Raw genomic sequence first — 27,420 nt, forward strand, 5'->3', positions numbered from 1 at the left:
CAATAAATGTAACGTTTGGGTTAAAAAATGAATTTCAAACTTCCGTCGGGGTTATTAAGTTCAACCTAATTAAAAGTTACACAACTAATTTGAAAAGACAAAGTTATCAACCTATACACTTACATTTTGAAATATAAATTATAAACAACGAAAAAAGTACGATATTACAAATGAGCATGTGAAAAACCAACAATAATAAGTACGATATTACAAATGAGCAAGTGAAAAAATAACAATAATGTATCCGATGTGAGCATCCAAAATTCATCTCTTGAAAGTACTCATCTTTATCACTATTAACATCTTCAACATTTTTAATAAAAAAAACAAAAAAATTTAGTTTTTTTTAATAGGAAAATTAAAAAACGGGTAAATGGGTCTGGGTCCAGGTCTAAGGACAGGACCCGGATCCAAATCCCTTTTTTTTTTCCAGCAAGACCCGGATTCGACCTGGATCTGACGGGTCCAAATTTAGAAGACCTAAATCTGTGAAAAACAGACCTGGATCCACGAATTCGGATCGGGTCTAGATCCACTACCATCCCTACCCTCACTCCCATCCCTACCACCAATCGCAACCTGGCTACCACCAACCCCAAAACCCACCACGAAACCAACCACACACCCAAACCCCACTCAAGAAACCTTCGCCCACGAAACATCCACCTAAACTCCATCCATGAAAAACACCCCCACAAAACTGTCCTGCCACCATAAACCTACCTATACCCATTGAACCCCCACACAAGAAACCTCCAACTCGCTAAGTCCCCACCCACGAATAACACCCCTCCCACGAAGCCACCCACACCCAAAAGAACGGGTCATTGCAAATGCTTGAATTAGGGTTTAGGTTTGATTTCAAACTACTTAACAATGGTGTTAATTTTAATAGGGAGAGAGAAAATGAAAAACCTTAGATTTTGATTGGAGAAGAAAGAAGGGAATTTAAATGGAAGGGTTGCCAACTTGCCATGGGTAATAGTATTATTATTTTTAATATAATTTTTGTGACGGTTAAAAACCTTTAAAAGTATAGTGTGTCTTGTGTGTGGCTTTCCACACCTTGTAACCATTTGTGAAAAAAAAAAAAACGAAGTAACCCCTCTAGTACTGACGAAGTAACCCCTAGACATTAACCGGGTAATCCCTATAACACTCACGGAATAATTTCTATGATGGCTGGCCATAGGGTATGACCAGACACATATTTTTTTTAATGTCATTAACTATTGTGTAGTCTGAGCGTTGCCCCTAATTACTTTTTCTTGTTGCGCAACTGTTAATTTTGTAATATGATTGCCATACTTTTGTAGTATAGTATTAATTTGTGTGCAAGATTAGAGGATAAGTGACAATTAGTCTAGATGGTTAAACAATGATTTTTCTTCTAAGAGGTTTGAGTGTTCGAACCTCAATTAATTGGGTGACGTGACGTATTAAGGAATTAGTATGTAACGTTGCGCAATGAGAGGTCTACGTGGCCACTAAGTAATAACGGAGTAATTATTTTCTTTCATTACTTTCGACTTATGCGCAAAAAAGGATGTTACATTGTTACTCCTCCCTTTGTTATTAGACATTGATCCTCAAGAACGAGTTGTGGAGATGGAAACATTATCGTATGAAAGGAGTGCAAAGTACACCTTATTTGTTTTAACTTATTGGAAGATATCAATCGAATATTAAATTTGGGTTACAATTGCATGATGTATGTGAACAGCATTTTTCAGGAAGAGAGTAGTTTTCTTGGACTACGTGATTACCACAAGAAGCTTAGCACTCCATATAATCTACCACAAGTTAAAAAATAAAATAAATAAATACTGTAAGTTCTCAGTTGGGAGCATGCAAAACTACAGTACTAGTAAACATACTCTGTAGTAAATTGAAATTTCAATATAACAGAATTCAGCAATTGAAGCACTATATAAGTAGAAATATCAAATAATAGATGGTGTGGAAGAATTTCAATACATACACTTCAATTCTGATCTCGAAATTCTCAATGGTGCCATCTTGAAGCAAGAAGTCACTCATAATTCTCTGGAACCCTCATTTGGAAGATTCTTTGGCTGCAATTATTTTTTACATCGTTAGACTGAAAGCAATAATCTTAACAGTTCAGATCACCTACTTAGAACAATTAATAGCAAGCCTTGCAAAATAAACTTAGACAGAATCGTATAAGATAGAACAATCAATCTATCTCTTTCCTGGTACAGATTCAATCAACTGACTATAATTAACACAAAAACATGATAGTCTCACAATTACGAACAAGATTGTTTCTTCACAAATGACTTGTGTTTGGACCTCCTGTGGCCCACGTTCATTAAATACGAAAATTACCTAAATGCCCTTATCTAAACCCTAAACAGGAAAATTCCATAACCATACACAACACGCATCCCGAGAAACCTTAATATGGCACAACAGGGCCTAATACGACCCAGAACGGTCAGGTACACTAATCCTAACCCTAATCTAGTTAATTCTCTGCTATAAATACTAATCTACACAGATTAGCGAGGTGATTAATTTTCTCCACTCTCTCTCTTTCTACAAACTTTCTCTTTCTACACAGTTGGCTAACTTAACCGTTGGAGGGGCTTTCTCGGGAACACCCCCTGAGGCAGTCAACTTTCGTTGTTTTGCAGGACTCAGTTTGAACAGACGAACAGGCTCCCCCACAACTCAGATCCCAGATTTTTTTTTTGCAGAAAAAATTGGCGCCGTTCGTGGGAACTCGTCGAACAAAAAGTCAGGTTACCACCCGTCGAACTGATCCTTCTCAAAATACTGGTGGGCAAAATCGAATCCAAGGTCAATTGCGCCCACCCCGTCAGCCGCGAATAACCAACAATCCAATCGTGAAGATCAAGGTGACAACATGGAGGTAGAACAACCCATTGATCAGGGAGATCAGCAACCTGTAACTAGACAAGATCTGGAAAAGATGACCGAATAGTTCAACACAACTCTCCAATATACCCTCAAACAATTGACCGAAGCTATGAAAAACAACCAGGCAGGTCCCTCTTATCGGTTGACACAGGTCCAAGGGGGCCTAGGGTCACGAAACAATCAAGGGGCGCAACCCCATGATGTCCCCCGACGAAGTGGGGGACACAGTCGTAGGGCACAACCCATCGGTGCGACAAGGTCCGTCCATAGTAGACCTAGAAACCATCGTCGTTCTCCCCATGATTGGCCTGTCATATCACCTTTCCGCATAGAGACTAGTCAACACTCTACTGCAAGTCGATGCCGGAGGGACGGTGAACAAGCTAATCATGTCAGAGTCCAGGGTGCTAGGCGACTCATTGATCAGATGCGCCTACAGCGACGCGAGATGGACATTCGAGAACTCATTAACAGGCATAGGGTAATAGAGCAACACCAAGCTCGTGAAAACAACGAGAATATGGCGCGAAGTCATAGGCAAAGGCGAAGCCCTAGGTTGCCTGATCGCCGATCACCTTATCGTAGGGAGCATGTAGGGGATTCGTAAGATCCACCAAGGCAGGACAGGTCTGAGCGAGATCCAATATCCCGTCATACAAGCCATAGAACTCGGGATGAAGGAAGAAATCGAGACCAAGATGAGCAGCCACCACGACTGCCATCATATTTATCTGCGCCAATAACTCCATTGAGTCAGAAGTTGATGAATACCCCAAAAGAGGGCAAGCTTAAGATGCCAACCATAGAGCCTTTCACTGGAACTACCGATCCGGATGAGCACTTAGCCGCATATGTCGCGCAAATGAGTGTACAAACGAGTTACGAGGCCACCTGGTCCAAGTATTTTCCTACCACGCTAAAGGGACAAGCCTTGTCGTGGTTCCGGAAGTGTGGGCCAAAGGGTAGTATCCATAGCTACCAAGATATAGAACGTGTGTTTGTTAGCCGATTCAAGCATGAAGTAAAACAGAAGAAAACAAGTGTCAATCTGATGTCTGTGACGCAAGGTCTCCAAGGGAAGACGGAGACCTTGCACAACTATATACGAAGGTTCAACTAAGAGTCTTTGAAAATCCAAAACTTACCGGATGAGACCGCACTAACATCCTTTTTGGCCAGGCTGAGTTTCACGGATTTTAAATTTAAGCTTATCGAGTTAGGGGTTTCAACCCTCACTGAAGCCATAGAGCGGGCACACAAGAATATAAAAGCCTCAAAAGTTTGTGGCACAAGCTGTGAGAATTCTCAACCAGAGAAAAAAAGGAAGCATGAGGATGAACCTTCAAAGAGCCAACCATCCAAACGTTCCAACCTGATCACAGATCATAGTAACGACCCTCGGTACAATCGTAGTCATCGTGAGATCTATTTGGATATCAAGGAGAAAAACATGTTGCCAAGGCCTCCTGTAGCTCGGACCCTTGAGAAAAAGAGGGACAAGAGATTCTGGTGCGAGTACTATCGCAAATGCGGGCATACCACAAAGAATTGTAGGGAGTTAAGGAAAGTCCTTGATCAACTTGCTGACGAAGGAAAACTTAACAAATACCTTAAGGGGTCTGACCGCTCAAACAAGGAAAAAGAAAAGGCAAGAGAGGCTCGCAGCGATGACACTTGAGGACATGTTGCTGTCATTGCCGATGGCTTAGCGCTTGGAGGATCGGTAAACAAAGCAAAAGACAACCTACACACCTTACAACATAAATTGATCAAGGTCACACCAACTTTAACGCCCTCTTCGCCCATCATGACATTCGGAGGAAAGTCAGAACGCCCACTGCAAGTCCCTCACGACGACCCCTTGGTCATTAAGATGAAAATTGCCAACTTCAGAGTAAGTTGAGTGCTCGTTCATAGCGGGTCATCATCAGATATCATTACCTTTGATTGCTTGAAATGTTTGAACAACAACGAAGAAGATTTGTCACTCGTGAGTCAACCCTTAATTGGCTTTGGGGGAGAGTCCGTCTTTCCTAAAGGGACAATACGTTTACCAATTCGACATGGTCATAAGGGAAAGGGGAAAGTCGGTAATCGCCAACTTTTTGGTGGTAGACACACGCTTGCCCTACAATGTCATACTGGGGCGGCCGCTGATGAATAGGTAAAGGCGGCTATATCAGTATATCTGTTGTTCATGCAATACGAATTAGAAGATGGATTAGTTGGGAAGGTATATGGAGATCAAGGATCCGCTAGAGAATGATACGTCAATAGCTTAAATCGGGGATCAGAAGCGCCAGCTAAACCGTCGAAAAAGAGCAAAACAACCGACAATTCTGTCTTCTTCACTGAAGAATCGAGGGGGATGGACAAACCCCAACCTGTTGAAGGAGATAAGGAAGAAGCCATTGGTACCACAAAAGGAATGGTGCGGGTCGGTACGTACATCGACGCGACATTACGCTTTTAGATAATCAATGTGCTAAAGGCACATTGAGACGCCTTCGCCTACACAGTAGATGAAATGCCCGACATAGACCCCGCCATTATGACTCATCGCTTGAACATCAAGGCAGGCTACAAGTCTGTTAAGAAAAAGTTGAGGCATTAAGGCCCAGAACGCACTGTCGCGATTGCAGCGGAGGTAAAAAAGCTACTTGAAGCAGAGTTTATTAAAGAGTGCCGATATACGGATTGACTTACAAATGTTGTGTAGGTCAAGAAACCCTTTGGGGATGGAGGATGTGAGTTGACTTCACTAACTTAAACAAGGCGTGCCCCAAATATGACCATCCTCTCCAAAAAATTGACAAGCTTATGGACTCAACAGTTGGGCATGCTTTATTCAATTTCATGGATGCAAATGCAGGATATCATCAAATCCCCATAGTGGAAGAGGACTAACCACATACCACATTCATCACTAACCAAGAAGTATACTGCTACAAAGTCATGCCTTTCGGCCTTAAAAATATAAGAGCCACATACTAGAGGTTCATCAACAAAATCTTCGAAGGGCAATTAGGGAGAAACTTTGAGGCCTACGTTGAAGACATGATAGTAAAGAGTCGCCAAGAGAATGACCATGTCACAGACTTGGTCGAAACGCTTATGACATTGAAAAAATATGGGATGAAGCTGAATCCCAAGAAGTGTGTGTTTGGAGTCAAGGGCGGCAAATGCCTTAGCTTCCTTGTCGATGAAAGGGGCATCGAAGCTAACCCCAACAAAATTAGTGTCATCCTAGACATGCAGTCCCCTAGAAGTGTAAAGGAGGTGCAGAGGCTGAGTGGGTGCATAGCCGCCTTGGCATATTTCTTTCAAAGTCGGGGAACAAGAGCTTATCTTTTTTCAACACCCTCAAGATAAAAGTATTCCAATGGGATGCAACGGTCGAGATCGCCTTCCAACAGTTAAAAGAGCACTTGGACTCTCTTCCCAAGTTGGTTTTCCCTTATCTATATCAGAATACTCTTCCAGCATCGTGTTAGTTACTCATAGGGATAGGACGCAACATTTGTTATATTTCGTCAATCATGCCTATAGAGGAGCAGAGTCAAAATATTCCCAAATTGAGAAGTTGGTGTTCGCCCTAGTTATGGCAAGCCGGAAGTTGAAGCCATACTTTCACTACTACAAAACTTGGAAAAGATACCCTTAATTAAAGACCCGATATTTAACTAACGGGTCTATTTGATGTAAGAGATCCAATACTAATTATAATGGGTCTCTTATGTGTATGAATTTTGGTGCAAGAAAAAAAAGAGAGATAAGAGACCCATTATCAAACCTAACGGGTCTCTCCATTATATCAGGTCCCACATCTTAAATGGTGGGAGAAAAATGGGAGTGATAAGAGACCCGTTCTCTAATTTAACGGGTCTGTTTTATGACTACACTTTTTTTTTTTAATTTTTTTTATTATTGCATCCTTTAAAACTCATTCATCTTCTCTCTTAAAAACCCTCCACCTATCCCCAATCCCAAATCAAAACCCTCATCCTCTCTTCTTATGATGCGCCGTCACTTACCCAACCCCAAACCCTCATCCTCAATTTTTTATGAAATCTGCCATCACTTAGCTTCCTTCCTGCATTAATCAAAGCTCTGCAAATACTCTAAGAATGGTTAAAGGGGATCAGGGGCACTCTCGGACGAGTTCTTTCCCTCTCTAATTGAAATTCATCAAATCACTTTAACAAATTTATTCAATTTACCCAGAAATTAAATTTGGGTTTTATTTGAATCCCAAAACAAAATAAAACCCTAAAACAATTTTCCTAAATGTTCACTCCTCAACGTAATTCGCCATGGACGTCGTCGACATCGACACCAAGAACAGAGCCAAGACACCTTCAAACCCCTTCTTTTACTGGGAAAACGACATCGTTCTTGGATGCGCCCCCGCCGACGAATTCGCTTGCGGTGCCGGGAAGTGTCGAGTTTGATGGGCGTCGAATTATGAATAATTGTTGTCTGATTAATGATCTAACTTCTGATCCAAATTGAGGTAATCTATCTAAAAATTAATTTTTCAATTTCAGAATTTGTCTCGATATTTATATATTACTTGAGTTGTTATTGAACTTTTGATTGTATTTTATACTTTTCTCAACAAATTCATTCACTGAATGTTTTTTTTTTGTTTTTTTTTTTTGAGGGATAACTGAATGTTATGCTGAGTATGGAGTATATCAATTTTTTTTGCTATAAATTGTAGTAGTTGCTTGTGATGTGGTGAGTTGTTTCAATTCAATAACTTGTGATGTATTTAATTTTTTTTTTTATTATATGTATTTTTAAATAAGTTTTCTAGTAGAATTGTTATAATGATTCATTATTTTTTTTTATTTGTTTTGTAAGGTGTACATGACTGAATTCTCAAAGAAAGGAGAAAGTAAATGGAGTACTCAAGCCTTATTGGAGTACTCAAGCCTTATTGATTTAATTATAATTGTAATTAAATTTCAGTAAATTAAAATATTTTTTTTTATTGCAATTGTATGTCGGATGATTATTTGTATAGTATCACATCAATTTAAATTTAACCCATTGTTATTTTGTATTGGTACTGTGATGTAACTTACAATTTATGATTTTTTTGCCATTTTTTTAAGCAAGAAAACAAAATATTCAAAATTCAAATGCAAAGCTGCCAAACCAAGCAAAAAAATTTTTTTTTAAAAAAAAAAATTGAGATGACATGACGGCTCTGTTTGTACCCACTAAACAGACCCCATATCTTAAATTACAGGTCCCTTTTTCTTCTAAATAATTTATTTTATAACTAACATAACAGACCTGCTATCAAATACAACGGGTCTTTTTGACCTCATAAACAGACCCTCTATAATGAACGGGTCTCTTTATCAAAGAGACCCCTGAGATTAGGGATGTCAATGGGGCGGGGCGGATGTTGGCCTTCCCATCCCCATCCCCACCTAATATTTTCATCCCCATCCCCATCCCCATCCCCGCGGCGGGTCCAATTTTCATCCCCATCCCCGCCCCACCGGGTACAACTCCAAAACCATCCCCGCCCCACCCCCCCACTTGGATATCCATCCCCACCTAATCCCCACCCAAGATCCACCTAATATCCGTATCTCAAATACACAATCTTACATAATTAATACCAATTATAAAATAAAACAATCTATACTCATTTTTGTGTTATAATATAAGTTATCGTACAAAGTATTATAATTAATATTGTATTTCATGTAATTATTTTATAAATAGAATAAAAATATGTAATTTTGCTTTAAAAGATATATAGATGTGGGTATGAGGTGGGGATGGGGCGGGTACAACTTAAAATCCACCCCCGCCCCATCACCCATGGCGGGTATGGTTTTTATCCCCATCCCTGCCCCACCACTCGCCAAACCGAGACCCATCCCCGCCCCATTAAAAGATAAGTACTGTTTTCCGCTGCAAAACTCTGTTAAAGCCTTACGTAATATCAGTTAAGTTTGTACGACCTCCTCCCGCTATGACTGCAGAAGTGTACAAGTTTGTATTCATTAAGAAGTGTACTGCTACTTCCACGGCAGGCTCACCTTGCTCAACCCACCATGGAAGTCGAATGCTAGAGGAACTTGACTATGAAGCCATTAAAGAAAGATAACATAAATGAATAAGGACGTACCTTAATAAAAAGCGTCTTTCAACTAAATGGAACTCCATGCTAAACCACGAATACCGCCTCGTCTACCTCCGAACAAGAGCGTACAATCTTCCTTCTACCAACTCGTGTTACAAACGTCTTACTTCAATACTTTCTCTCACTAATTTTTCTCACTAGAAATCTTTTGAGAATGAAAATGTGGATGAGAAATGTATGAGAATTTGACTATATAAAGAGAAATATTTACCTCGAAAAATGAGCTAAAAGACAATTGTCACTCATGCAAAAGAAGGGTGTCACACACACTTGTCACTCATGCAAAAAAGGGTGTCATAGACACTTGTCACTCATACAGAATAAATCCCTCATAGATACTTGTTACTCATGTAGAAGATTACGTATAATTATACGAAATCATATACAAAAGAATATCTAGTATCATCGCCCACCCAAGGGGCTCTTTGAAAGCGTCAATTATATCATCGCCCAACCTAAGGGCTCATTATGGGGTGATCTAAGCACGACACCATTTCAAGTCATGCCTTAAAACGAGACCATGTAGACACCTAAAAATGTCTCCCCAAAACCAAACCCGATGATGAACAACCTTTCACCGCCATTATTGGTCAAGTTGGATATTTAACCTTTGGAATGTTTAATCCATATTTCCATTCAATAAATTTCATAAACCAACCCAATTCCTAGCCCATTTTGCTAAACCATTACATATTCTCTTCTTTTTTGTGTCCATATCACAAAACCAAGAAAAAAATAATTGTGTGGCCTTATAATTTTGATCCAATAATTATTTGGTTGAATAGGTCTTTCAATAAGCTTTACAACGATATATCATAAGCCCAATTCTTATTTAAAACGAAGAAGATATGAGCAAAACACAAAACTCAACCCAAAATCGACACCCTTTCACTAAAACGACTAAATCTTAAAAGCTACAAATGAATTTGACCTGATTCCAATTGGGTTGAAAATTTGACTTGATAAGCTTTCCAACGATATATTCCTAGTACTGTGTTACGGTACACGTCATGGTGCCCAATTAGAGTTTTTTAGCGGCTCTTATCTCTTTAAATGCTCCGGGCATTCCCCTGTTCGTTTCCTCTTTAAATACCCCCCTTTATTTCTGCAATTCGGGGACCAAAAAATCATTCTCTCCTCCTCTCTTATACATCAAAATCTTCTCTCTTTTCTTTACCCTCTTTAACCTAATTTCTAGCCTTCCCTATTCTTCCACAATACATCCCTTAAGCACTCCAAGGAGTTCATACTTAACTCGAGGTTTCATCTTTAAACCCAGACGTAAAAGGTAGGGTTTGTACCAAATCAACTCTGCTTTTTATTTAATTTAATCATTTCAATTAGATTTATATTTTTCTTGAAATTACTAACAATTTATTCATAATGAATTTAAAATAGCGTGCGGAATGTGAGTAATTAATTAATTTAATTACTTGTTTTACTTTAATAATGCTAGTATCATGTTTAGGTTTATTATTATTTGATTTGACTAATGATATTATGGTTAAATTGTTTCCAATATTAATGTTTCTATTGTTATTATGATCAACATATTGCACGTTAAAGGGAATAGGTAATCGAAAATCACGCCTAATAAGATAATTTGGACGACCAGTTTAGATTCCTTTTTAATCTTGTTGTTAATTGAAGTAATCACAATATTTTAGAATTATATGTTGCATTAATATTCAATCAATTTAGCATAATAATAGTTTGGAGCGAATTGAATATTTTGTTTATATGTCTTTAAGATCGCAAAAATCACTTTTCACTATGAGGACCGAGTAGAGGTCAATATGGGAGAATGTGACTCCATACTCACTTTGTACCATCATCCTCAGTCTTCCTTTCGTGGTTTCGAACCATATGAAATTAGTAATCTCATGGATTATGAATGGGGTGTAACCTTCACGGGTCAATTGTTGTTGCTTATCGTTGTCTCTTATCGTGGTTGCCTTAAATGATCCGTGAACGATTTACAAGTTCCTTAAAAACTTGTTGGCGACTCCCTACTTTATTTGTCCCTAATAGTTATCCCTAAACATATATGTCAATTCCCACTTCCTATGAGTGTCAAGCATATTCACACATGCTTAACGTAGGCGCACTTCAAACGACGCCTACAGACCATAATCGAAAAAATGGCATTTTCACCATGCTAGAGGCCTTTTTTGCAATTTTGTTGGGTCGAAGCTTCTACAAAACTTCCCAGCTGCGTAGAGCTCAGAAAAATACACAAGTTGAAAAAAAAATTGTTCAATTTGAATACCCGAGGACTAAGTTATGACTCTCCGAATTTTTTGTCAAAATTTATTAAATAACAAAGAACATTGCTTTCAATAAATGACGAGATAGGTCATTTTTAAGCATTTCTAATAATTACAGAAGGTCCCCAAGATACTTCATTGCCCACAAGACCCACGAACGCCTAAAAACACCCTTATTTTTAAGCTGAAAAGACGTGCAAACGCGATCAAATCATCGCCCAGGAAGGCAAGGGGATGCAACGCACAACAAAATCATCAATGGGTCGGCCTAGCCAGATCATCGCCTACCACGCTAGGCTGAGTAGCGCCCGCCACAAACTGGTGTGTGATGGTGTTGCACATCATTGCCCAACCAGGCCAGTCATGGGTTGGTGCGTGCTAGCGCTGCACATCATCGCCCAGCTGGTGCGTGCTCATCACTCAGCCTGAGCAGCCAACTAGCCCATGCATGTCTTCGCCTAGGTACCAGCATACCTAGGCACCATGCCCGGACAGGTGGCGAGTTGCAACATCGCCCAAGCAATCCCCAGGTAGCTCGCCTAAGCATCCTCGCCCGGGCAATGGCACCCAAGCAACCGGCCTAGGCATCTTCGTCCAGGCAGGAAAAGGCACCCCAGTGGCCCACCTGGCAACAGCCAGCCCAATCCCAATTCGCCAGCACTAGGCTCGACTTAAAGATGATGATAATAATAATAATAATAATAATAATAATAATAATAATAATAATAATAATAATAATAATAATAATAATAATAATAATAATAATAATAATAATAATAATAATAATAATAATAATAATAATAATAATAATAATAATAATAATAATAATAATAATAATAATAATAATAATAATAATAATAATAATAATAATAATAATAATAATAATAATAATAATAATAATAATAATAATAATAATAATAATAATAATAATAATAATAATAATAATAATAATAATAATAATAATAATAATAATAATAATAATAATAATAATAATAATAATAATAATAATAATAATAATAATAATAATAATAATAATAATAATAATAATAATAATAATAATAATAATAATAATAATAATAATAATAATAATAATAATAATAATAATAATAATAATAATAATAATAATAATAATAATAATAATAATAATAATAATAATAATAATAATAATAATAATAATAATAATAATAATAATAATAATAATAATAATAATAATAATAATAATAATAATAATAATAATAATAATAATAATAATAATAATAATAATAATAATAATAATAATAATAATAATAATAATAATAATAATAATAATAATAATAATAATAATAATAATAATAATAATAATAATAATAATAATAATAATAATAATAATAATAATAATAATAATAATAATAATAATAATAATAATAATAATAATAATAATAATAATAATAATAATAATAATAATAATAATAATAATAATAATAATAATAATAATAATTAATATTATCATTAAATTAAATTAAATTGTTGTAATGAATTCGGAACTCGAACACAGTCCATGTCTCTAAGCCGGTTGATTTCATTCAATTAATGTCTTTCCGACTGTTTGGACCCCCTGTGGGCCCACGTTCATTAAATACAGAAATTACCAAAATGCCCTTAGTTAAATTGTAAACAGGAAAATTCAATCATCATGCACAGCAGGCATCCAAAGAAACCCTAATATAGCCCAACAGGGCCTAACACGGCCTAGAACGGCCAGACACCCTAATCCTAACCCTAATCAAGTTAGTTAATCCTCTCCTATAAATGCTAATCTTCACAAATTAGCGAGGTAATTAATTTTTCCACACTCTCTCTCTACAGATTATCCCTCTAAACACAGTTTACTGACATGACCATCAGAGGGGCTTTCTTGGGAACACCCCCCGAGGCAGTTGACTTTCGTTGTTTTGCAGGACTCGGTTTGACCAGACGAGCAGGCTCCCCTACAACTCTGATCCGAAATTCTTTTGCAGAATTAATTGGCGTCGTCTGTGGGGATCTCGTAAAACAAAAAGTCATGGTTACCACCCGTCGAACCGATCCTTCCCAAAACACTGGTGGGCAGAATCAAACTCAAGGTCAGTCATGCCCACCCCGTCAGCCGCGGAACAACTCGCAATCAAACCGTGAAGATGAAGGTGACAACACGGAGGTTGAACAACCCGTTGATCAAGGAAATCAGCAACCTGTGACTAGGCAAGATCTAGAAAAGCTGACCGAGGTGTTCGACACAACTCTCCAGGACACCCTTAGAAAACTGACCGAAGCTGTGAAAAACAACCAAGCTGGTCCCTCTCACTGGCCACCGCAAGACCAGGGACGCCAAGCGTCGCGGAACAATCAAAGGGCACAACCCCACAACGTTCCCCGACGAAGCGGAGGACAAAGCCGTAAGGCACAGCCCGTCGGTACTACTAGGTCCGCCCTAAGTAGATCTGGAAACCGTCGTCGATCTCCTCATGATCGGCCTGTCATATCAAAGGTCCGCATAGAATCCAGCCGACACTCTACTGCAAGCCGACGCCGGAGGGAGGGTGAACCGGCAAACCGGGTTAGAGACCCAGATGCTAAACGACTCATTGATGAGATGCGCTTACAACGGCGCGAGATGGACGCCCGAGAACTCATTAATAGACGTAGGATAATCGAGCAACGCCAAGCACGTGATAACGATGAGAATGGGGCACGGAGTCGTAGGCAAAGCCGGAGTCTGAGATCGCCTGATCAGCGATCACCTTCTCGTTGGGAGGATGTAGGAGAATCAGAAGATCCTCCAAGGTAGGACAGATCTGAGCGAGATCCCATATCTCGTCATACAAGCCATAGACCTCGGGAAGAAGAAAGAACTCGAGACCAAGATGAGCAGCCACCACGGTTGCCATCACATTTGTCTACGCCGCTAACTCCATTGAGCCAGGAGCTAATGAATGCCCCAATAGTGGACAAGGTCAAGATGCCTACCATAGAGCCTTGCGCTAGAACTACCGATCCTGATGAGCACTTAGCCGCATATGTCGCGCAAATGAGTGTGCAAACAAGTTGCGAGGCCACATGGTGTAAGTATTTCCTCACCACTCTAAAGGGACAAGCCTTGTTGTGGTTCCAAAAGTGTGTGCCTAAAGGTAGTATCCATAGCTACCAAGACTTGGAACGTGTATTTGTTAGTCGTTTCAAGCACGCAGCAAGACAGAAAAAAACAAGTGTCAATCTGATGGCTGTGACACAAGGGAAGACGGAGACCTTGCAGAACTACATACGAAGGTTCAATCAAGAATCTTTGAAAATTCAAAACTTACCAGATGAGACAGCCCTAACAGCCTTTTTGGCCGAGCTGAGTTCCACGGATTTCAAATTTAAGCTGATCAAGTCAGGGGTTTCAACCCTCACTGAAGCCATGGAGCGGGCACACAAGAATATACAAGACTCAGAAGTTTGTGGCACAAGCCGTGAAAATAATCCACCAGAGAAAAAAAGGAAACATGAGGATGAACCTTCGAGGAGCTAACCATCCAAACGATCTAACCTGATCACAGATCATGGTAACGACCCTCGGTACCGTAATCGTCGAGAGATCTATTTGGACATTAAAGAGAAAAGCATGTTACCAAGGCCTCCTGTAGTTCGGACTCCCGAGGAGAAGAAGGACAAGAGACTCTGGTGCGATTATCATCGCGAATGCGGGCATACCACAAAGAATTGTAGGGAGTTAAAGAAAGCCCTTGATCAACTTGCTGACGAAGGAAAACTTAACAGATACCTCAAAGAATCTGACCGCTCGAACAAGGAGAAGGAAAAGGCAAGAGAGACTCGCAGCGACGACACCGGTGGACATGTCGCTGTCATTGCCAGTGGCTTAGCACTCGGAGGATCGATGAACAAAGCGAAAGACAACCTACGAACCTTGCAACATCAAGTGCTCAAGGTCACACCCATTTCAATGCCCTCTTCGCCTATCATGACGTTCGGGGGGGGGGGGGGGGAGTCAGAACGCCCTTTGCAAGTCCCTCACGACGATCCCTTGGTCATTGAGATGAAAATTGCCAACTTCAGAGTTAGTCGAGTGCTCGTCGATAGCGAGTCATCAGCATACCTCATCACCCTTGATTTCTTGAGGTGTTTGAAATACAACGAAGAAGATTTAGCACCCGTAGACAGACCCTTAATCGGCTTCGGGGGACCGTCCATCTTTCCCAAATGGAAAATCCGTTTACCAGTCCGACTTGGACCCAAAGGGAAGGGTAGATCGGTGAATACCCACTTTTTGGTGGACACACCCTAGCCCTATAATGTCATACTCCGACGACTGTTATTGAACAAGGTAAAGGCAGCCATATTAGTCTATCGGCTGCTCATGCAATTCGAGCTTGAAGATGGAACAGTTGGGAAAGTATATGGAGACAAGGATCCGCTAGAGAATGCTACGTCAATAGCTTGAAGCGAGCATCAGCAGCACCCGCTGAACCATCAAAGAAGAACAAAATAACCGACCCTTCCGTCATTTTCACTGAAGAATCGAGGGGAATAGACAAACCCCAACCCATAGAAGAAGATAAGAAAAAAGTCATTGGCACCACAGAAGAAACGGTGCGGGTCGGAACAAATATCGACGCTGCATTGCGCACTCAAATAATCAATGTGCTTAAGGCACATCGTGATGTCTTTGCCTACTCAGTAGACGAGATGCCCGTCATAGACCCTGCCATTATGACTCACCCCTTGAACATCAAGCTAGGCTACAAGCCTGTTAAACAAAAGTTGAGGCATCAGGGCCCCGAGCGCACCGCAGCAGCTGCAGCAGAGGTAAAAAAGCTACTCGAAGCAGGGTTCATTAAAGAATGCCAGTATACGGATTGGCTTGCGAATGTTGTGTTGGTCAAGAAACCCTCTGGGGAATGGAGGATGTGCGTCGACTTCACTGACTTAAACAAGGTGTGCCCCAAAGATGACCATCCTTTCCCTAAGATAGACAAGCTTGTGGATTCAACGGCTGGACATACTCTATTCAGCTTCATGGATGCAAACGCGGGATATCATCAAATCCCTATGGCAAAAGAGGACCAGCCACATACCGCGTTCATCACTAACCAAGGAGTATATTGTTACAAGGCCATGCCTTTCGGCCTCAAAAATGCTGGAGCCACATACCAGAGGTTCATCAACAAAATCTTCGAAGGGCAATTAGGGAGAAACGTCGAAGCCTACGTTGATGACATGATAGTAAAGAGTCACCACGAGAAGGACCATGTCACAGACTTGGTTGAAACGATTGCGACATTGAGAAAATATGGGATGAAGTTAAATCCCATAAAGTGTGTGTTTGGAGTCAAGGGAGGCAAATGCCTTGGCTTCCTTGTTGATGAGAGGGGCATTGAAGCTAACCCCGACAAAATCAGAGCCATCTTAGAAATGCAGACCCCTAGAAGTGTAAAGGAGGTGCAGAGGCTGACCGGATGCATAGCCGCCTTGGGCAGGTTTCTTTCAAAGTCGGCAGACAAGAGCTTATCTTTTTTCAACACCCTCAAGAGAAAAGTGTTCCAATGGGACGCAGCAGCCGAGATCGCCTTCCAACAGCTAAAAGAACACTTTGCCTCTCTTCCCAAGTTGGTTTCCCCTCTGCCAGGGGAGACATTGTTCTTATATTTGGCTATATCAGAATACTCTTCTAGCGCAGTGTTGGTTGCCGAGAGGGATAGATCACAACACCCGGTATATTTCGTCAGCCATGCTTACAGAGGAGCAGAGTCAAAGTATTCCCAAATTGAGAAGTTGGTGTTCGCCCTAGTCATGGCAAGCCGAAAGCTGAAGCCATACTTTCAGTCTCACCCCATTAAAGTTTTGACTAGCCATCCTATAAAGAAGGCAATCGAAGGTAGGAACCACTCAAATAGAATGACAGATTGGGCAGACCAGCTTGCAGATTTCGGTCTTGAGTAAGAGCCTAGAAGGGCAATAAAAGCACAAGCTCTAGTAGACTTCATCGCCCTGATGATGATGGACCCAAGCCATGACAATTATATGTAGATGGCTCCTCCTCCAAAGCAGGAAGCATGGTCAGAGAAACTACTTCGCCGTTGTCCGAATTTCAGATCAAGCATCTTCCAAGGACAGATAACCAACAAACTGATGCCCTTGCATGAATGGCTAGTTCTGCCCAAGGGCTCGGCCCTCGCTCTATAATATGGGAAGTTCTCAAACAGCCAAGCATCAATGCACCTGCAGTTCACTAATTGGACCGGTCAGATACTTGGATAGATCAAATAGTGCACTACATGCGAGACAACAAACTCTCAGAAAATCCTAAAGAGGCCGACACAATTAAGAAACGAGCTGAATGGTTCGTTTGGCACGAAGGAAACCTATACAAGAAGTCGTACACTCATCCCCTCCTCAAGTGCATCACCCCAGAAGATGGAGATTATGTGCTACAAGAAATACACCAAGGAGCTTATGGAAGTCATCAAGGGGCTCGATGCATAGCAGGAAAAGCACTAAGGGCAGGGTTTTATTGGCCTACCCTAAGGGAGGATGCGACCAAATTAGTGCAAAAGTGCGACAAGTGTCAGAAGTTCGCCAATGTGCAAAGGCTCCCCTCGAGCCCGTTGTAAACAATCATCGCCACCCTACCATTTGACAAGTGGGGCATGGATTTGCTTGGACCATTCCCAGCAGCTTCGGGGCAGAGAAGATTCCTCATGGTCGCCATAGACTACTTCACTAAGTGGATCGAGGTCGAACCCCTAGCCTCAATCACTGATAAGCAAATTCAAAAGTTCATATGGCGTAACATCATCACAAGGTTTGGCGTGCCCAGAATTCTCGTATCAGAAAATGGGAGACAATTCTATAGTCGACCGACTGTTGAGTATTGCGAGAGGTTTGGAATACACACAAATTTTAGTGCTGTATCTCACCCTAAAGCGAAGGCCTAGTTGAGGCTGCAAACAAAATCATACTCCACGGCCTACAAACTATGTTGGAAGGGGCCAAGGGGTATGGTCAGCTAGAACAACTCCGAAAGAGGCAACGGGCCAAACCCCGTTCGCCCTTGTTTATGGCAGCGAGGTTGTGCTACTAGTCGAAATAGGGATTCCATTGCTCAGGATCACATTCTACGATTATATGGTGAATGAAGAAAACAAAAGCATGGATTAGATCTATTGCCTGAAATAAGGGGCAACGCCCTACTCAGATCAATCGCACAAAAACAGAAAATGACCCGTCATTCAATAGGAGGGTCAAGGAGAAGCAGATCAGAGTAGGAGATTGGGTGCTACGCAATATAGAGGCCACAGGCCGCAAGCCCGAGCTAGGAAAGTTATCGCCCAATTGGGAAGAGCCCTATAAGGTCACAGAACAAGTTGCAAACGGGACCTTTCGCCTAGAGTCTCCCAAAGGCAGAGCCTAAGAAAGGTCATGGAACGCGGAGAACCTCAGAAGGTTTTATGTTTAAATTCATATTGTTCAATATTCAACGCTTACACGATGTAATGGGGGCATGGGTACTACATATAAAGGCTATGTGAACATTTCATCATTGTAAGACGTTTGGTCATAGAATATGTGCATTTGTTGCCACAATAGTAATCAATTTCCATTAAGAGAAAACTTTATATTTTCCATTCGAAATTTTCATTTCCATTTTACCACTAAGTTACAAGTTTACCATCATCGCCCATCCAAGGGGTTCATTAGCCCGAAGGGGCACCAAACACATCATCGCCCAACCAAGGGGCTCATTAGGCCCAAAGGGCACCAAACACATCATCTCCCATCCAAGGGGCTCATTAGCCCCAAGGGGCACCAAACACGTCATCGCCCATCCAAGGGGCTCATAAGCCCTAAGGGGCGTTAAACACATTATCGCCCATCCAAGGGGCTCAATAGCCCCAAGGGGCACCAAACATATATCGCCCACCCAAGGGGCTTGGCTCCCCCAAAGGGCATCAAACATAATAAATACAAGTAAACATAAGTGTGCCAGAACTATGTGTTTCTTCATTGATGTTGCTCTAAATACAAGTCTACTTGAAAATAAAGGAATACAAAAACAAGGAAAAGCAATAAAAAGAAAACTAATCATGATGAGAATGAGAGCTAGAGCATCATCCTCGGAAGCATCATCCTTAGAACCACCCTTTTTCAGCACATGATATCGATGATTGCCCAAGGGGTATTGATCAACAGTTGGTTAATGCTCTTGGGCTTGACTACCTTGGCCCTCATCACAGAGCGAGAAATTCTTCATCATCTCATCAAGCTCGCTCTTAAGGATTTCTTGGTACTTGCCATAGAGAGGCTCGAACTGAAGGTCAGGGTGAATAAGTTCAAAGGCAGCCTGTAGGCGACGGACTCCCGTTTCTTGCCCTAACTCGTTAGCTTCGACGCACTCTTCTTCAAGGTGGGCCCGGCCGTCTGTTGTTTGGAGCCAAGCCTTCGCTGTCTCTTGTTGAGTAGCACCAGTTGCCTTCAATTGATCCTCAACATTGGCCAACTTTTCCTTTGAGGACTCTAACTCCTCTAGAGTCGTCTTCAACTGTTCCTTGACCTGATTCTTTTCTTTTCTGAGCCGGAACTTCTTTGTGATAGCTGTTTTCTTAAGCCTCGTCATCTGTTCGAGCTGCGACCGTAGGTTGGCAACTTGATCCTTAAGCGAATTGACTTCTTACATAAGTGCATAATTTTCCTTAGCTAAGCCTGTGACCATAAGCCCTCGCTGTGCAAATGCGGCGGCCCGTACCGAATACTGAAGATGATGAAGTAAGGGCGTGTTAATCACGGTACAACTGTGAAAGTAACAATAAGGAAAAAGAGGGTCACAAACCTCAGCCCATGATTGCTGCATGATCTTAAACTCTTCCTCGTGATCCAAGCCTTTAAAGTGGTCCGCATCAACAGTCGAATAAAGGTGACCTAATGCCAACTCAGCATGCGCCTCTTTTCCCGAGCCATCGAGGTCCCAAAACGAGGCCCTACTAGATGAGCCACTCCCGTCATTGCGCCTATTCCTTTTAGGGCTTGGCGGCCGCGGAGGGGATGACACCATCTGCTGAGGGGATGGCACCATCTGGTCATTGCCTTCTAGCATTATTAAAGGCTGAGCTTGGTAATCTTCAGGAGTCGTACTAGAGCTTTGCCCTGGTATCTCCATCGGGACTGAGGTAACTTTCCCCTGGGTCCTCTACAAAAATGACAGATTAGTGAGATTCAAACCATTAAATGCATTCAAAGTCAACAAAGATTGGTGGGAGAGGCATCTCTCTGGTTTCGTTCTTTAGTAACTTCCTCACCGCGGCAACTTGCAGGGCAAGGGCTTTCTGAGTTTTCAATGCTTCCGAATCCATGAATCCTGCACAGAAGTAGGAAAAAGTTAGAACATCAACACAATACCTATAATTATAATGCGTGCGGAAGACCCCCCTCTAGCATACCCTCTGAGCGGAAGCCAAGGCCAATTGTACAAAGCTTCTTTTCATCCTCTAGAAAGGCTCGGTTGGGTATCCAATTCATGGGTAATTGAACAGCGTCGCCATTGACCACGAGACCCTTAGTTTCCAACAAAAGGGCAACTACAGCTTCCTTCCTGTTCATGGGTGGAACGTCGAAATTTAAACTCACATTGAGTTCTCCTAAATTCGGGATCAATGGGATGTCCCAAGTACGACAGTAAACAAACATAAACTGGCCACGCCAGTGTTTGACGTTTGATTGTTGGTCGTGCACCACTTTGTAGCCATTGCGGATACGAAAGGCCCACTAGCCAGGACCGAAATTTTAATCCTTAGAGGGTATCAATTTGAACAAGTTTCTCCAAAACCTTAAAGTTGGAGTTTGCCCTATCATGGTACAAACCACCAAAAAAGAGTACACTTTTAGCCAAGAGTTAGGCGTCAAATTGCAAATGGCTAAGTTGTACTCCCGCAACAAAGTCCTGACAAAAGGGTGAAGGGGAAAGCGCATTCCCTGCTTCAGTAAACCCCAATATACAACGGTACACCCCGGAGGTTGAGTCGTGGGAGTGTCCCCATCTTCAGGAGCATACCCCACGTATTGGCCGGTTACACCATACTGCTCAATCATGGACCGTGAGGTTTAGCCTAGGCAGATTTTTTCTTGAAACACCGCCCTCAACCCATAAGCTTATAGGCCTCCCCTAAGTGGCTGCGCGTTGTCCTGGTATTTGCGTTCTTCATTGTCCTGGTCTTCAGCAGCCTCTATCACTATAACTACACCATTCACAAGGTGCCTATTAAATAAACCATCTCCCTCTGAGAAGGCCACAGTCACCTCACCCGGACCATAGTCCTCCTTATAAGACGAGTACGGAGACCCGCCAGGGAAATCCGGCAACACATCGGCATAGGGGATACCGGAGGTAGCAGAACAATCTTGTGCTACTTCCACGGCGGGTTCACCTTGTTCAACCCACCATGGTTATCTAATGCTAGAGGAACTTGACGATGATACCATTAAAGAAAGAAAGCATAAAAGAACAAAGGCGAACCTTAAATGTAGTGTCTTACAACTAAATGAAGCTCCTGCTGATGCTAAACTACGATCACCGCCTCGACTACCTCCGAACAAGAGCGCACAAGCTTCCTTCCGCCAAACAGTGTTGCAAACGCTTTCTCTCACTAACTTTTATCACTACTTTATCTCACTAGAAATCTTTTGAGAATGAAATTGTGAATGAGAAATGTGTGTTTATGTGGCTATATAAAGAGAAACATTTGCCTCGAAAAATGAGCCAAAGGACACTTGTTACTCATGCGAATGAAGGGTGTCACTGACACTTGTTACTCATGCAAGGGAAGGCTGTCACAGACACTTGTTACTCATGCAGAAGAGTATGTATACTTATCATCGCGCCCCCCCCCCCCAAGAGGCTCTTAGAAAGAATCAATTATATCATCGCCCATCATAGGGGCTCATTATGGGGTGGTCCAAGCCCGTACCGTTCCAAGGTAGGCCTAAAAATGAGACCGTAATCGGAAAAATGGCATTTTCACCATGCTAGAGGCCTTTTTTCGCAATTCTGGTGGGCCAGAGCTCCTTTAGAACTCCACGTAGAGCTCGAAAAAAATACACAAGTTAAAAAAAAAGTTTGTTCGATTCGGACACCCGGGGACCAAGTTATGGCCTCCCAAAGTATTCGTCAAAATTTACTAAGTAACGGACAACATTGCTTTCCGTGGGTGACGAGATGGGTCATTTTTAAGCATTCTTAAAAATAATATATGGTTCCCGAGACCACATGACACCCGAGCGCCAAAACGACCTCTTTTATGAGTTGGAAAGATGTGCAAACGCGATCAAAAAAGTCCGAAACCATTGGTCGAGGGTTGAATTATCGCCCATAAAGATAAGGGGCTACAATGCACAAGAAGATCATCGCCCAACATGGGTTGGCCTAAGTCAAAATCGCCGCCCCTCCAAGCTAGGGCTAGGCCTAACGTGTGCTGGTGCGAGCTGGTGCCCAGCAAGCATGCTAGGCATCAGCGCCCAGCTGCTGGTGCGTGCTGGTGCCCAGCAACGCTGCCAGGCAGCAACGCCCAGCAGCAACGCCCAGCAGCAAATTGCCAGGCAGCATCAGCGCCCAGCAGCAAACTGCCAGGCAGCATCAATGCCCTAGCTACCAGCATTAGCGCCCATCAGCAGCTAGCTGTCTGCCAGAGCGCCCAGCAGCTAGCTGCCAGCATTAGCGCCAAGCAGCAACTAGCTGCGTGCCAAGCAGCATCAGCGCCCAGTAGCAGCTAGCTGCGTGCCAGGCAGCATCAGCGCCCAGCAGCAGCTAGCTGCGTGCCAAGCAACATCAGCGCCCTGCAGCAGCAAGCTGCGTGCTAGGCAGCATCAGGCCAGCAGCAGCTAGTTGCGTGCCAGGCAGCATCAGTGCCCCAGCAGCAAGCTGCGTGCCAGGCAGCATCAGTGCCCTAGCAGCAAGCTGCGTGCTAGGCAGCATCAGTGCCCCAGCAGCAAGCTGCGTGCCAGGCAGCATCAGTGCCCTAGCAGCTAGCTGCGTGCCAGGCAGCAACAGCGCCCAGCAGCATCAGCTAGCTGCGTGCCAGGCAGCAACAGCGCCCAGCAACATCAGCTAGCTGCGTGCCAGGCAGCAACAGCGCCCAGCAGCATCAGCTAGCTGCGTGCCAGGCAGCATCAGCGCCCATTAAGTGTGCTCGACTTACAAAAAAAAAAAAAAAAAAAAAAAAAAAAAAAAAAAAAAAAAAAAAACTTTTACGAAGACGTGACTTAAATACAGCCCATGTCACCGAGTCGATTGATTTCATTCGATCAATATTTTTCCGACAAACTCCCAAACCGCATAGTGCACTTTACGACTTTGTCGTGGGGCTAATGTTTGGACCCCCTGTGGACCCACATTCATTAAATACAGAAATTACCAAAATGCCCTTAGTTAAACCCTAAACAAGATAATTCAATCATCATGCACAGCACGCATCCCGAGAAACCCTAATATAGCTTAACAGGGCCTAACACGGCCCAGAACAGCCAGAAACCCTAATCCTAACCCTAATCAAATTAGTTAATCCTCTCCTATAAATGCTAATCTTCACAGATTAGCGAGTTAATTAATTTTTCCACACTCTCTCTCTACAAATTCTCTCTCTAAACACAGTTTACTGACTTGACCATCGGAGGGGCTTTCTCGGGAACACCCCCCAAGGCAATTAACTTTCGTTGTTTTGTAGGACTCGGTTTGACCCCTACAACTCCGATCCGAAATTCTTTTGCAGAAACACCAACAAACTCCAATACCGCGGAGTGCACTTTACGACTTTGTCGTGGGGCTAATGTATGGACCCCCTGTGGGCCCATGTTCATTAAATACGAAAATTACCAAATTGCCCTCACCTAATCCCTAAACAGGAAAATTCCATAATCATGCCCAGTACGCATCCTAAGAAACCCTAATATGGCCCAACTTAGGCCCAGAATGGCCAGGAACCCTAATCCTAACCCTAATCAAGTTAGTTAATCCTCTCCTATAAAAACTAATCTACACAGATTAACGAGGTAATTAATTTTCTTTACTCTCTCTCTCCCTACAAAATTTCTCTCTAAACACATTTGACTTACTTGACCATCAAATGGGCTTTTCTCGATAACACCCCCGGAGGCAATTGACTTTCATTGTTTTGTAGGACTCGATTTAACCAGGCGAGCAGGCTCTCTCACAACTCAGATCCTGGAATTCTTTTACAGAAACAACTTGCAATGGAAAATGTAGCATCCCTATATGTCCTTGCCAAGGAATTTGACAAACAATGCTTTTCAAATTGTATAAAAAATACGAGGGGGAGATGTTGGCTCAAAATTGCAATTATATAAGTTGTTGACTTGTTAACACAGATAGCCCACCTGACTAACTGAACCTTAAGTCTTGAAAACTGAAAGGGGAGGAAGAAGAGATGGTCCACATTGAAACAAAGCAAACGGGAACATAAAAACAAGCACGAACTACATACCTTGTAGTGATTGTTCATACTTCTGGAGTTGCTGTAAGAAGCCGGCATTAGGTGATGCCTGTCGCCTTTTGCTTCTCACATATTCAAGAGCTTGAGATAGAGTCATGCCGTGCTTTTTGATCAGATACGCAAGAATAATAGTCACACTACATGGCATCAAGAAAGAAAGAAATACTATTAATTCCACTTTCAGATCACATGGTCACAAGATCTGAAACATCAAGCCCTCCTCCCTCCAATTACAATTTGATACAGCAACATAGCATGATAACAACCTGACTGAACAAGACTTAAAATGTTGCACTCATTTATAGTTCTAGGGGATAATTTTCAATATGTAATGAAACAGCTTGTCATTTAAATCACTTTTTTTTTTCTTTTTTTTTTTTCTTTTTTTTTTTTTGGTTTAAATTTTTTTTTGGTTTAAATTTATAGTTCCATTCAACTCATGTGTTTAGATCAACCGTCCAGATTTGAAAAAAAAAAAAAAACGAAACCATTACTCTTGTATGACACCTGATTTCAACAATCAGTTTCAATACTGAAAAACATGCGATTTAGCCTACCTTCTGGATTTCCCTGCAAAGCAGTGAACCAATACTCCACCACCTGACCTTTTAGCTTCATCAATGAAATCAATACATTCATCGAAGTACTGAGCAAGATCAGTCCATACTGTGTCCACCACTGCCTCAATACCAAATTGAAAGAAAAGGTAAGACAACGAGATCATTATGCAAATAAAATTCAAAGATATTAGCATATGGGACATTAATATTCCGACCTTACATCAGCATACTTTATAAAAAGAAAGGTCTTAATATACATGAAAGCAATTTTGGATGAGACACAAAGCTAATCTAAGGAACAATTCGAACAAACAATAACATAATTGGAAATGAGAAGCTTAAGTTACATAGCAATCTATAGGATACAGAGGGATGATTTGCAAGTATCTAAAAATTTTACTTAAAGTTGAATCAAGGAACATCAAATTCAAGTTAGATACATGGGTATCAAAAATCCAAAAGGTCATATTGGTGAGATTTATTAACAGCTTCCATGAAAATCAGATACACCTGGAAGTCTGAGGACCTTCAATTTCCATACCCTTAGCAAAAGTCATGAAGCAATGATCTGCTCTAGTCACCAGTGATATCGTTTTTTTTTTGTCTCCACTATAAATAGATCAAAGCAAGGCATTCGGCTTAATGCAGCAGCGATTAGAACATCTCATCTAAATTTGTCTAAGTTAAAGGAGAAGCAATGCAACCTTTATCTTAAATTGCTTTCTTTTGGCTTCAGTAGCAAAAGATAACAATACATAGTGTAATTTCTATTCCATGCAGCAATGTATGCAATTATGCAGGTACTGGGCTACAGGCTACAGTGTCCTTAAACTTAGACGAATTTTCTGGGGGGAAATTACCTTCAATGATTTTATACGTGAAGTCTCGTCGATGAGCAGGACGAATATAACCAGCCACAGTCAAGATGTGAGTAATATTATGCTGTTTCAATGCAGCTTTGTTATTTGCTGCTGCAGCAGACCCCACGAAGAGACCCTAGAAAACACCGTAAGAATAAATTTAATTGAATCCAACATTTTAGAAATCTTTATCACGAGAAGCAAGTTCAGTAAAATGAATCATAAATGTTACCTCTTCAATTTGACACAGTTCATTGTCATCGTTTACAAATTTTGTTGCACAGATAGCTCGCCAAAGTGCCTTTACCCTATCCTTGTAACTCTCATCCAAACGATTCATTACAAGAATACAAGTAATTCTAATGATCCCTCACAATACACTTCTTCAAAATTGCCTGACCAGTCATTTGATGCAGTTAATATTCAGAACTTAGTACAAAATAGTAGTTTGATCCACAAACTCATGACTAGTGATATATAGGCCTACAACGGTAGAAGTTGAATATTCGAGTTGCTAATTAGATTAGCAAAAGTAGCAGTAAGGGTCATTACTTTAAAATCCCGAATGCTACAAAGACAATCATGCTTAATGTATAGCAGGTTGTCATACACTGAATTCACATATACTCCATACAAAAATATACTGATTTTCTTTCATTTCAAACGAAATTTTAGCAACTTCTCTTATTCAAAACAGCATCAGTTTCTTTCATCCAATAAAAAAGAAAAGAAACATAGATTGCGATATAGTCGGGTTGCCAAATGCCAATATAAGCTACTCTCTCTGTATCAAAAAGTTCTAGCCATTTAGAATCTTGCAACTATGCACAATTTGAAAGAATCTTCTAAATTATTCCTATTATAATTTAATAATAAGAAAATTTATAGTCTCGTGGGTCTTGTTTGATTCGTGTCAAAGTTTCTTAATTTTTATTTATGTGTAATTAGAGAAATCCTTGCATTGGAACATGAAGAACTTTTTGAGATGAAGCGAATATTCGAATAATTAGAGTGCTAAAAATCACTAGCATAAATAGCTCATTGGCAAACTACTCCTACTAATTAAATTCTTGATTTGAGATTGTGCAATGCATAACCCATTTTCATTCCACAGATAATAAAGTTCAAATCTATTCCTATGCA

General features: G+C 41.2%; 1 protein-coding gene across 1 annotated transcript in view; it reads right to left on the reverse strand.

Moving 5' to 3' along the window:
* Positions 1 to 1,803: 1,803 nt before the first annotated feature.
* LOC145630541 (dual specificity protein phosphatase 1-like) overlaps positions 1,804 to 27,420 on the reverse strand; it is a 26,103-nt gene continuing 486 nt past the window's right edge. The window contains exons 2-6 of the mRNA XM_081682793.1: positions 26,510 to 26,672; positions 26,278 to 26,413; positions 25,415 to 25,535; positions 24,849 to 24,994; positions 1,804 to 2,075 (exon numbers count right to left, since the gene is read on the reverse strand). Coding sequence (XP_081538919.1) covers positions 2,056 to 2,075; positions 24,849 to 24,994; positions 25,415 to 25,535; positions 26,278 to 26,413; positions 26,510 to 26,617 — 531 coding nt within the window. The 5' untranslated portion in view covers positions 26,618 to 26,672 and the 3' untranslated portion in view covers positions 1,804 to 2,055. The remainder of the gene's footprint in view (positions 2,076 to 24,848; positions 24,995 to 25,414; positions 25,536 to 26,277; positions 26,414 to 26,509; positions 26,673 to 27,420) is intronic.

The sequence above is a fragment of the Chenopodium album genome, chromosome 5, assembly GCF_948465745.1.
Source record: "Chenopodium album chromosome 5, dcCheAlbu1.1, whole genome shotgun sequence".
Taxonomy (NCBI): Eukaryota; Viridiplantae; Streptophyta; class Magnoliopsida; order Caryophyllales; family Amaranthaceae; genus Chenopodium; species Chenopodium album.